At 40.7% G+C, this 13537-nt stretch overlaps 1 protein-coding gene across 1 annotated transcript; it reads right to left on the reverse strand.

The window, feature by feature from the left end:
* Positions 1-884: 884 nt before the first annotated feature.
* Positions 885-12071, reverse strand: LOC103705816 (protein TITANIA-like). Its single transcript, XM_039134381.2, has 2 exons — positions 9856-12071; positions 885-1566 (listed from the first exon to the last, which is right to left on the reverse strand). Exons 1-2 carry the CDS (start codon positions 11615-11617, stop codon positions 1010-1012), a joined length of 2319 nt encoding a protein of 772 aa, XP_038990309.2. The 5' UTR covers positions 11618-12071; the 3' UTR covers positions 885-1009.
* Between the last annotated feature and the right edge of the window lie 1466 nt (positions 12072-13537).

Below are 13537 nucleotides of genomic sequence, written 5' to 3' on the forward strand. Positions count from 1 at the left end.
GGATCAATAGAACAGTTTTTTTTTTTTTTTTTTTGATGAAACAATAGCACAGATTTTTTTCTATTGAATATACACCGATCAACATGACTTATATATCCAATTTATTTATATTGAATGCAGGTTCCAAGAAGATGGCAGGTCAGCTATCGACACATCAAATAGGAGGGGCAAATCCCTCTCACTGTCCTCAATAAATAAGATACATGCACCGCAAGATGGGTGAAAACAAGTAGTCACCCAACAGCACTTCAGATCTAAAGTTGTTACATGCTTTTTGTTTCTCTTTTTTCCTATTCTTTTTTTCTCAGTCGTCCCATACATGTTCTTTGAATGGAAGCCCTTTGTCCTTCGCAAGAGAAGCACTAGAACAAAACTATAAACAGGACTTGACATAGTGGAGGAAGGAGCCCGATGAAACTTCAAAAAACTTATCAGTAAAAATGTAAGCTAACAAGTAGAAAAATGCCCGATCAGTTTTCATTGCAGAAACCAAGAATTTACACTAGCAATAGCAAACAAAATAAGACAGAAAAATATGATAACCCAATGTGCTTGATATACTGCATGTCATAACCTTTTCTGTTGTTTCGGTATCATACCTTACAAACACTTCCATAATTGCACCATTACATGTTTGACATTTCACCAATCAAAAAAACATAGAAGAAATGTTATGACTAGAAGTTGGTAGCCTTACAAACACTTCCATAATTGTACCATTACATGCTTCACATTTCACCAATCAAGAAACCTAGAAGAAATGTTATGACTAGAAGTTGGTAGCCACTTCTCCAATAAGCAGATTACCCACAGAGTCGAATAATTGGACAGATATGTCAGCAAACAGATTGGCTCATGAAATGCTATTAAACCACCTCAACAAATATCAAAAAGGGAAACTTATAATACTTGTATAGCTGTCATAGACTAACTTTACTTCTGGAAGCTTAAAGCATCCAATAATATACATGTCAAGCATTTTGAAAGCAAAGAGAACTCATCATATTTTTTATACCCACATTTTCCTTGTTGCTTCCATCCTTTCCAGCAAGCCGGCTATCTCAGCTTGCATCCTCATCTTCATCTTATGGTAGTCACAGTGAGAGTTTTCGAGGAATTTGAGCTCATCGAGCTTCCTCCTCCGGTGCTCCTCAGTCTCCTGGAGACGAAGCTTTGCGAGCTTGGTTGCATACTCCTCCTCCAGCTTCTCAGACTTGGCACAGGCAATCTGGCGGTAACCCTCCATTTCCCTCCTGGCTTCATCTGCAAGCCTCTGGAAGAGCTTTGCCTCCGCCTCCTTGAACTTCACAATAGTCTCCAAGCTCTGAAAGCCATCCTCCTTCCCTAGGGTGAAATGGGCTTCAACTGCAAGAGGTTTTGGATCTGTTTTGAGAGAATCTATCTTGGTGTCTAGTATAGAGCTGGTTGGTTTGAAGTTAAGTACAGATTTTGGAGGGGTAACAGTTGTTGATGATGGAAGAGGAAGTGTGTCTGCCTGCTGGTTTGCTTGAGTTCCAAGTATGTTCTTGGAGGAGCTTCCAGTAACAGAGAACTCCGTAACTCCATCTGCAAAGAATGAGATAGCCAACTGTTAGGTTCGAGGATTTAAGTCAAAACCCTCAACAGTTACAGATACAGTGTTGGATATGGAGAAATTCCATCATTTAAATCAGGTGCCATGATGGTACATGTTTGTGCACTGCGTGGCATGGGCAAGCGATATTGATCAATTGTTTATCACGCATATATATAAATTTATATTTGCAACACAACTTCAAAGTTCTTTCAAAGTTAACAATTTAAGTTAGTTTCCAATGTAACAATAGCGAAAGTTATAAGAGCAAAGATTTATTTTTAATTGTATAATGCAGTAATTTAATACATTCAAGCAATATTGTGGGCAAGAACATCATCAATGTATGACATCAATTCATTAGCATAAACACCACAGATCTGAAAGAATTATTTGTAAGCTCCATTTAGATTTCCATGCCTTCTTTATCAATATAACTCAACAATTGAATGGTACATCTTCTAGCAATTACTTACTGATGACATAGACTACCAACAGGCATACTTGGGAATAAGTCTTACCAGGGTTAGGGAAGGCTGCAGTTATGAGTTCATAACATTATAAGAAAACATGAGACTATTAACAGGGCAAATGAGCAGAAAATCATTCAAGATGTTCAGTGATTATATTGCATGTTGAGTAATGGTTCGCTATCAGGAAATATTTCGAAACGTATGCATGGAATCTCTGGCCAGCGAGTGCTATCAACCCATGGATAACTTATCTCTCAAATACTAAAGGACCTTCAGATTAATGTCCCATCTTAAAATTGCACAGAACACATCATCCTGCAGACTGTAAAGAAGTTCAGTTCACATGTCCCTACCAAACTGTTCAGATTAAAATTCCTCTCGCACAAGGAGAGTCAAGTTGTTTGTTTTTTTAATCCTCCATCCCAAATTGGATAATGGACATGAATCGAACTCCAGATCCCATATATGTCATTTATTTCCTGAAACACTTCTATCCCTGAAACTATAGCATTTAATGTTTAAACAGAAATTATTTATGATGTCGTCTGAATCCGGGGGAGACAATTCATAATGGAATAGTACATCATGTGTTGAAGAAGAGTCAAATCAGAAGACCAGCAAAACAGCTTCTATGGTGTGCTTGAAAATTTATATTTGGAGTTGGGTTTTGATAAGGAATACTTTTATAGGGCTTAGGATGCTATCTATGTCGAAGTTTAACGGATACAATCTGTATGGAGCTTATTTGAAAAATGCATTGGGGCACTTAATTCAGAGACATCTTAGTCCATGTTAAAATAATAATCATAAGCTGATCACCATTTGACAGTAATGACCATAAGCCCATCACTAAGTAATCACAAATTCAGCATACTTATCATAGCTTTGCAGTTGTCCTGCTTTCTAGTACATGTCCTAGATAACATATGATAATAAAAATAGAAGACATGCATCTAATTCTAATAGCTGATTGTGCCTTGTATCTTGAATAATGCTGGACACCAGCACAAGGGAGAAAAGAGCCATAGAGCAAGAGAATGCTTGGGATCTAACCTTGTTTGCACTTGTGCAATGAGATTCGATTTAAAAAGAAATTCAGAAATCAAAAGAATAAAATATTCTTTAAGCAGAGATGAATGGGACATGAGTTTAAAGCACAATTAGTAGCAACTAAACAGAACTAGCTGTTTTTTTAATTTTAATTTCATTCAGAATTTATTATTCTATATTGAAACAACCAACCTCAAATTGCCTTCTTATTGCTTCCTGATCATATTTTCTCCTACAATGCTGCATAAGAGAAAATAAGATCTAACTTTGCAATAATGCAAAGTAGGATGACCAAAGATACTAGCAGTATTTGGCTTTACCATTCAAGGCAACTTAAAGGACAGAATCATCTGGTATTACATGAGGAATTTATCCGAAAAAAAAACTGCATAAAGAATTGTAATTGGTGATGATGCAACCTGAGGAGTTGCTTAACTAGGTCACTTCCATTAATAGATTCCTCAAAAAATCAAAGAGACCATCTTTTGTATGTCAAGAAAGTCATTGACAAGGTTTTAAGCAAGGTCCGCCGTACCGGTACCGGTCGGCGTACCGGTGGCCGGCCGGACCGGTACGGTACCGGTCTGGTCCGGTACGTACCGGCTGGTACCGGTTCCGTACCGGCCGGTACGCGGTGGTTTCAAAAACCACAGCGCGCGGCGCTGTGGTTCTAAAAAAAAAAAAAAAATTCGTACCGGTGCGAACCGGCCGGTTCGCACCGGTACGAGGCCGGTACGGGCTCCGAACCGGCCGGTACGGGCCCGAACCGGCCGGTACGCACCCGTATCGGCCGGTTCGGATAAAAAACCGGAAAATACCGGTTTTTTATCCGTTCCGATACCGGTCCACGGCCGGACCGGTACGTACCGGCCCGTACCGGCCGGTACGGGCCGGTACGGCATTCCATGGTTTTAAGTATTGGTGCCGCTGAATGTGCAGGTGTGCAGGTCACTTGCATGGTACATGCCACACTGGTACCTTTGCTGCACTGTGACAAAACAAAAGGAAAGGGAAAACATCCTGTTCTTAATTAGTGAGTATCTATGGAAAGAGTTAAATAGGTGTCATGCTGACCTGTGCTTGGCACTGGTGCTAGCTCAGCACAAACCAGCAAAGACGCACTTTGAAACCATTGTAACCATACAGTAGGTTATATTTTCCCTAGGTAGAAATAACTTGCCAACTAAGCGATGGCTGAAGACGATGAAGCTTCTTAATAATAAATTGCTTCACAACCTCTGGCATCAATGATGCAAAAAGTTTAAAACAAGGATCACATATAATTAAAGAATATGTTGGTGAGTCTGAACTATTCCCAAACAATTGATTTATCATGGTGCAACAGTTTTTCTTTTTGAGGGCTTAAGCAGTGAATCAATCAGTAACCAGAATATTTTTTTTTTGTGTGTGTGTGTGGTTTTGTCACAGACCATGTCATGGTATTTGGTGGAAGAGGATGTTCTAATCACAAATATGCAATATGGCCAACAAATGGGGAATTGCCTGGAAGAATAAGATGTGAAGGCTAAACCCTCAAAACCAGGGCAAGATGAGGAATGCAGAAACAAGATTTCACTGGAGGAGCAATAAAATTTATATCAGGACAAAAAGTTGCTGCATGTTTTATAAGATGAAGTTCCAATTTATGTGGCTAACATTTAATTTCAATATTATCGACCAACTTACATTGGAAAAAAAACATGAGAACTAGATAGCAATAACAACTGTCTTTTCCATTTTTTGGTACAGTTTTCCTAGTATGATTGTTAAGTATCTTCAAATGCATAACCAGTAGGTATGCATGAACATCTTCCATAAACAAATTAATGATTGGTTGGCAGTAATAATTCTAAAATAATATCCATTTCCCTAAAAGAAGTCAGAGCAGCAATTTACTCAAAGAATGCAGGAACAAGAAGTAGAGGCGGCAGCAATTCTGGTTGAACTGGATAGATAATCTTGCACAAATGAATGATGAGTTGAACCAAACCCGACGAATCAATTACTGCCACTGATGAAACCACTATTACCTAAGAGTACGAGTGAGGTTAAATCTAGGCATAGTCTAAAGTATAGCCCAACACAAATCAAACACAATTGGCTTTAAGTTTATGCTTAGATCCAAATCTGACCCATTTGACATATTTGTCCATTTTCAGATCGGGTATGGGTTGATTCTGAGTCTTATAGATTAGCCCTGCACTTCTGATGTCTCAGGTCTAATTGCGTCCATCTCGGTTGATTCCATATTTCGCTCCTATGTGGCTATAGTTTAGCATCAATTTGGCTCACAAGTAGGGTTGTCAATGGACCTATAATCGGTTTGAGACAAAACGGACAAGGTTAGTGTCGTATAGTGGGACAAAATGAAACCCATAAATTCAGGTCTCTTTATATTTGGACACAGGCCAATCTCACATGGGGGCTACTCAATGTCACATAGATGCAGCTACAGTCTAGAAACAACCAGTTTTATTCAACTTAATGAACCCGTGGCTACACGATGACTTTCTAACAAGAGCTGCACGCTGCCCCTCCACTTCCCCATATCTTTCCTTCTCATTTCTTACATCTTGTCCATCTATTGTATTTTCCTTTCCCTGGCAGTGGCGGAATTGAAGCCAGAAGAAAGGGGAGGAGACAATTCTTGAGGAGAAAAATATAAATAGAATCATCAGCCCCTCCCTCTTCTCTTCTCTTGTCTTCTTCTTATATGCTAGATATTTGCCTTTCGTTTTCTTTATTCCCTTCCATCCATGAAAGTTACAAAGATGGAAAGGAGATAAAGAAGCGGGATTAGATACTAGGAGGGTGAAAGTGTAGGGAGGGTATAGGAGGGAGGCCGAGGTGGGAATGCAGGGAAGGAAGGAGAAATAGATGGAGATAAATAGGAGGGAGGCTGGGGTGGGAATGTGGGGAAGGAAGGAGAAATAGATGAGGATAAACGGCTCCAGTTAGTGAGGATATCTCATTCCATTCGCATTAATAAGATCAGCTCTTGGTATTTTGACCAATATAACTAGGATATCTCTTGTATTGACTGATATAAATACCACTATATTGGCTGGATATCTCAATCTGTTTTCTACCATCCTATTATGAACTTTTGATTATTAAAATATCAAGATCATTGCAAATGTAGTGCATAATCTCGTCTTTATATTGTGAGAGCTGATGTTTTGATCGCGACTGCTATATGTCAGTCGAAATGTTGGGATATCTCAATTATTTTTTCTAAAAAATATCTCTAGTGTTCCATTTTAGCCGTGATAATATGGCATGTTGTTTCATTTGGTAAAGGTTGCATGTTGAGATGTCAGAGAAATTGGCCTCTGAAATCTTGACTCTATGAAAGTATACTACAAGTAATTGAGAATTTAGGTGCTGGTACATATCGTACAAGACCATTTAATACATAATTTACTAGTTATATATGGGCATTATACAATGGTTAAACAATGATGCCGTGCATGCTGATCTGTGCCCGCTTGTATTGGTTCAAGCAAGTATAAAGCAAGGAATTGAAACTAGACCATGCCAACCCCAAAACTATAATACCGTACCAAGGACAAGCATAGGGGACTCGATACACCTTGACTTTAGCGCACCAAGCCCAAATCACCTCATACCACATTGTATTGAGTATCGACTGCATACATTCCTTGAACCGCCCACTACATCTTGTTATTTTTTCTTGTTTTTTCTTCTTCTTTTTTTGCTTATTTGTACCAAGGCATGCCAACCCTATACTACCCCATTATCGCATACCTTACTATGTCGAACTACAACCTGCAAGATCCCGTACCTCAATATTTAAATTTACATCTTTGGTATAAACTAAAAATAGAGCCTTGTTTTTTTGAAACAAAATTTGGAATTGAATTAGCAAAATACTGCGGTACGTAAAATACAAATATTGGAAAGAGCAACAAAGAAAAAAAATCGACACAACATTGTGCATTTTCTTAAAATCCAAGGTTTAAAATCCAATGAGATGGAGCTGTCTTGATTTTTCCGTGGAATGGAACATGCCACCATCCCACCCCATTCTGACACTTAGGATGAGGGATGTCCCAGGATGTATTGACCGGAATGCTTGAACGACGGTGGGAGGTCCCATCTCAATACTTGGGACGGTACCCTATCCCAGTAACCCATAGGATGTCCCTCCATGATTTAAAACCATGACTCCAACTTTCACTCATCTTGTCCCTTGCAGTACAAAACAACAATGCTCCAATTGGCCGCCATCTCATTTCATTCACATTAATAAGTTTCTTACTATTTTACCATCTTTGTCCAATTAATTGCCATAACCACTTTCTACCAATTGGATATCAACTATGCCCACTTTCTATAATTTTTTCTGTTTCATTACCTTCATTCTCTTTCTTTCCCTTCCTCACACTAGATGAATTTTTTTGTTTCCATCACCTCCGACTGATTAATTCACTCTCCAAGCAACTAAAATAGTGGCCTGTTGAGGACTTTCTAGGAAACAAGAAATGGCATACTACATATATCTAGTAACAATTATATTAAGTAATAATAATTACTTCTATCTTGATGTTTCTTGGATAAAACCCAGGATATAGGCATTTTTATGGTACTTACTACATCAAATAGACATGGGCACGATATAGAATTATCGATGTATGCTCCTTTGTTTCGTGCATACCAACCCATGCAGTCGATATTGATATGCACTAGCACAACCCAATTTTCTATCTTATAGCCCTTAGCATAGCAAGGCGCAATATGATATCTTAATAGCACCAACCCATGATCAACGCGAGAACGACATGCTTTACTTTGATCCTAAGATAGAACATCTGGACTCCACAGGTAATTTTGTCTGGAGTTAACAATTAATGTAGAAGTCATAGATCATGCCAAAAGCTACTGTATGTTTTTTGCAACTTGGCTAGCAACATACCCAAATGCTTATCCATTCCTAGAATAGCAATCAGATTTAATGAGAACAACCATTGTAATTATCCAATGTTATCTCCCAAGGCTCTAAATTATAGATACTCATTTTTCCAATCATCAACATAGACCTGACTCATGCTATTTAGTTTTTTCCCCAACAATAGCTATTTCAATGTTAAACTAAACAGTCTTAGGAGTCACCAAATGGGACAAAAGGAGTAGATGGTTGACATAGGAGGAATCAAAGACAGAAACTTCTCATGCAATGAAATTAAATAATGAAGATGCCTTCAAATGTAACATCAGCATCCCCAGCTTTGTCAAGAGAGAGGAGAGATATATGCTCCATCACATCCTTAGTAGTTTAGAAGCTTCTTATCCCTGGAGAACTAAATCTTATTGCAAAGAGAACATCTCTGCAAACAAAGGCTTCCACAAGTAAGACACGCATTGTAAACTTCAACTCTCAAATGATTATATTGCAAGAATTGCTAAACATTCCTCAAACATAAGAATTTTAATTTGGAAAGAAGATGTTATAACACAATTGATTTTGAGCATTATTTTAAATATCGTACAATATTGGCGATATAGGACATATTGTATCCACCTAGTAGGGTATCAACACTAGTATGGGGCTTGGAATACCCCCCACATGGAGACATGGTACTATCTATTGTAGAGGCTCCAACAATGTACCACTTGTCTGTGCCAGACATATCACACCATATTGTACTTATAAAGTACTGGTACATGGCCCAATACCTAGACTTAAACATTGATTCAAGTGTGCATAATTATCTCCTATTGCCTATTTTGAACGTTTCTAATAATCTGCACTAATGCAGCATCAATGTTCCAAGTCAAAGGTTCGACGGAAAGCATAAACATAACTCACATTCCTTTTCCAAACTATTTATCATCAGCTCCATAAATCCACTTCGCCATTTACTCCTATAAAGAGCCATATCCTTGGACAATTCAAGGATTCCAAAATCCTGGTTCTGAGCCTCCATCGAACTTTTTCCCTTTCTTTCTCTTGCCAAACATGTAACTAAATGGATCGAGTTACTCTTTATCAGGCCTCCGTGGTTTTGCAAAACCATACATTCTCTACAATATGATGGGATAATACCTGTTGCTTATTTATATGTATTTGCACCAAGAAATTTAAGAATACCTGCTCACCAGAGCCTTTTTGAAGTAACACAGCAAAGAACACATAATCCATCTATGGAACAAAAGAGCCTAGTGAGTCATAGCTATTATAGTTTAAGCAGAAAGCAAAGTGATCATAGCACATACAACATTGATTGTTCTAGATAAAGAATTACGTGATGTAAATCATACATAATCTTTAACTACATTTTCCTAAATTAGCATGAGTTCCCATGCAGAAGTACTAAAATAGAAAGTGACAATGAGTCAGGGTATTGCAAAAGAGAGGTATAACAAGAGCAGGTAAAGCACACAATAACTGCAAACAAAAAAAAAGCAACAGGGAAAATTACAGCATGATTTTTGCTGATCTGATGATAGAGGGCAGCTAATAAGACATCGATGCTTACAGAGAATGACACTTTCTTTCTTACGAAAAAAAGGCAATTGATGAAATATGAAATATGAAGTTCATGAAGAGGAACTATATTTCTAGCACATCCATGAAGAAACAGCAAGTGCAATAATAAGAAAACAAGCAGAACATTAATGTATCGAGCAAATAGTTATAGAATGAGATCCCTTCATATTTCATCATGAATTTAAGAGAAGCATGGGTAAGGAAAGTAACAAAATCAAAACTCGGTAAAGATCAGTTAAGAAACTTACACTTGAAAAACTGCAGCATGTTGCTACACGCATCTATGGGTGAAATAAGCTTCTTGGTAAGCATGTTGAGAATCTCTTCTGCCTTCGCATGCAGGCCCTTCCCCTCAAAATCCTCGCTAGCATGGAAGATCTTCCTAACACAGTCCAGCTCCTTCAACAAGGTCTCAAGACCCCAATCCTTCGCACAGCAGATAAAAACTTCTTTAACGAATCCAAACATCTCAGAAGCATGTCCACACCCAGGGCAATGGAACTGCATCTCTGTCATACCCATCTGACCCTTCAAGGTCGGCCCAGGCCTAATCAGATTCTTCTCAATCCCACACGCAGCATGGCACCAATGGGAGCAAACATCACACCCGACCCAACTGCATGTATTTGCAGCACAATCAAACTTCAGACAGACAGGGCACATGCAAGCACTACAAAATCCCTTCTTGCCAGAGCAAATCTTGCAGTCACAATCGTCGACAGGCACTAAGCTATTGCAGTTCACATTTGGGCACCTCAGGTGCAAGAATATCTCGACCAGCTCATTTGAAGGAATGAGGCACCTTCCGGACACATAATTCGCGATACCAGTTTTGATCGCCACCAGAACTTCGAGCTGTGTCCTGTGACACTTGGAGAGGGTCTCACATGTAAGGTCCGATCTCCTCTCGAGCCTTCTCTGGAGGCTAGCAAACTCATCCCTCTTCTCCGGGGCGCTCATCAGATTCCTCAGACACTCCTTCACAGCTTCCAGCGACTCGGTGGGAAAATCTTGAAGTATCTGCGCCATGTAAGGGACTGACTCCGACACCATCTCTTTCAATACCCTGTCCAGCCTCGTAAGCATCATGCTCTCCTTCCCGGCATCAGAGGTTGCAGCAGCATTAGCCTTCGCCGGCCTTGCAGGCAACTCGGCCGGGAAGAAGGAGATGTTCTCCGAGTTGTTTGCCCGGTCCTTGTTCTCTCCCTGCATGTGAGGGAAGCCGCCGAGGTTGGAGAAAGTGATGCTGTCACCCACGGGCTTGAATCGACTGTGGACTGACCCGTTCGTCCCCTCCCCGGCGTACCACATCGTATCGTTTTCCCGCGACATATCAAAATTCTCGGTGGAATTCCTGGTGAGCGAGCAGCTGGGGTTGTGCGAGAAGGCCACCGAGCACGAGTAGGAGAGCGAGGCGCCATAGTCGTCCGAATTGGTGGCGTGGGTGTTGTTGCTAAAGGTCCTCTTCGCCGGAGCCGCCGCCGGCGTCACCGAAGTGGGAGCAGCGGGAGCCGAGACAGTTGCCGGCGGAGCAGCCGGATTCGCCGAATTGAGCGAAAGCGAGAGATTGGGCAGCCCGAGGGACAGGTTTAGGGTCCCGATCTTGAGCTTCTTTTCCCGTCCCTCTACCTCGAAGCCCTCCGGCCCCTCTCGCTTCGCCGGCGCCTTGACGCCGCCAAGCTGGAGGAAGTCCCTCTCGACCCACCGCTCCCCGCCATCATCCGGTGGGTCCAAGGCGATCTCCTTCCCTTTGGCTCGGGCTTTCTCCAGCGCGACGAAGAGATCGCTCCCAAGTCCCTCCTTTTCCTGGAGCCCCGGCTTGGGATTCTCGCAGAGGTAGCTGAGGGTCAGCTCCTGGGGGGCAGCGGCGGAGGAGGCGCCGGCTTTTTCGCCGCCGCCGAAAAGACTGGATTTCGGGCTCGGGTTTTCGAGATCGAGGGGCTTAGTGTTCGATTGAGCGGCGTCGAGCCTCGAAGAGGAACCCTTCGGGGTATCGGAATCGGCGAACATGGTGGAACTGGGGAAGGAAACGGGGAGAAAGGGGGCAAGAGAAGGGGTGAGAGAAATCGAAGGATAGGGTTTTGATCGGAGAAATTAGGGATCGGCGGGGAGCTTTGAGGGGCCGACGCCCACTCTCTCTCGCACACACTCTCACGCTCTCGCTCTCAGCTCGTCGTCTTGTCGGCTCCTCGTTGGGGTCGTCGTCTCAAGCCGCTTCCTCGCCCCATCATCCCTCGACTGCGACGCGGACTCTCTCTCTCTCTCTCTCTCTCTCTCTCTCTCTCTTCCCCCTTTTCCACTTACTTTAATTTAATTCTCTCAGCAAAATTAGTTCTTGCTCCCAGATTTCGCCGGCGTTCTATGATTTCGTCCTATCATAGTTGCTACGAAAAATTAGCCGCTCACATTCATTCCTGTGTGAGGGACTAAAATCTAAATGATTCTCAGAACTAGGACCGCAGATAAACTATCTGAGGCACATATTCTCAGATATACCCCCACAAAAACGACAGTTGGATAAAAGGAGGAAAAGGATAGGAGTCCATTTAATGCGCGTGCAGAACTCGGCATCTATGAAACGAAATTTAACCAGGGACGCAATCAAAACATCTAACATTCAAGATCTCCGGCAGATATGGTGGCGGCTGACGAAAATAACGGGTTTATCCAATAAATAAAATTTGACTAAGGACTGTTAGTACAAACCTCAGTCAAAGCAGGTGGCTTTAAGATGCTCCGCGTGACAGTTTTATGGTATCATGAGAATCGATCTTGTCCGTTGGATGACAGTACATCTTCGCAGGAGCGGCATAACGCGTGTGAAGCGGGAAGGAGCGCGTCTTCGTAGCACGCGCATGAAGGGAAGTTACGAGAACGCCCCCAGGAATGCGAACGTTTTAGGGTTGACCCGGTTAGACGGCTTTTTGTCACGCGGAGCATGGAGGACGGGTGGAGCTGGGAAGGAATACTGGTCAGGAACAATTTGTGGTGGGTATCTTAGTAAATGACACGTGTCCTCTTGCTGGGTTTGCTGTGATGCGAGGATTGGTTTCCGAATGGCGAGACAATGGTGTCCCTATCACAATTTTCAAACATACAAAACTAATTTAAGAAATTATTTGGTGAAGTCTAGATGAAGTAGCATCCTCCCGTTCATGAATGAATTTGAGATAGCCTTGAATCCAATACCATGCATTACGCAATAGTCCATAAACTTTTTCTTTCTTTCTTTTTTAATTATTTATAAAATATAATATAATAATATAAAAATTGTAATAATAGAAATTTTAATAGCTAAATTTCTAATGTACATTGATTGCCAAGAAAAAAATCTTGGCCATTAATACCAATATTCATAGCAAATAGAGAACTCCTTCCATGCAAAAATTTTAAATTCTTATCATTAATATCCGCATCATTAACATCTACCCCATACAACATATTTTTTTCCAACTAATTTAGAAATGAAATATGATATTGTAATAAATTACAATAAATAGAAATTTTTATATATTAAGCAATGAACTTTAATGATAGCCAAATTTGGCAAATGAAGAGCCCTCCGAGTCTCTATTTTAAATATATATAATAAAATAGGTTGAGCTGCCCACCTTAAACACCATGCTTTTTGGCAAGAATTTGGAGGGCTATATTTGTTGGATTTGTATTCTATGATTGGATATGCTCAGTAATCTCCTCTTAGATAAGTTACAAATCATGAACATAAAATGAGAGGTACAATTGAACCATAGGTATTAGGTGTGCTCCATCATGCTAGTTGGTGCAACATATCAAGATTGGAAACAAAGTTACATAGCTGCATTGCATGCAATTAATATTAATCAGTACAATATTTTTGTGAGATGGATTAGCCTCAAGATCAATTCAATGCGGCAAAGGATATAATATGTTTCCAAAATCGTAAAAAGT

This window comes from Phoenix dactylifera, chromosome 15 (genome assembly GCF_051530095.1).
Source record: "Phoenix dactylifera cultivar Ajwa chromosome 15, Ajwa_hap1_PhDact_Kaust_v1.1, whole genome shotgun sequence".
NCBI classification, from domain to species: domain Eukaryota; kingdom Viridiplantae; phylum Streptophyta; class Magnoliopsida; order Arecales; family Arecaceae; genus Phoenix; species Phoenix dactylifera.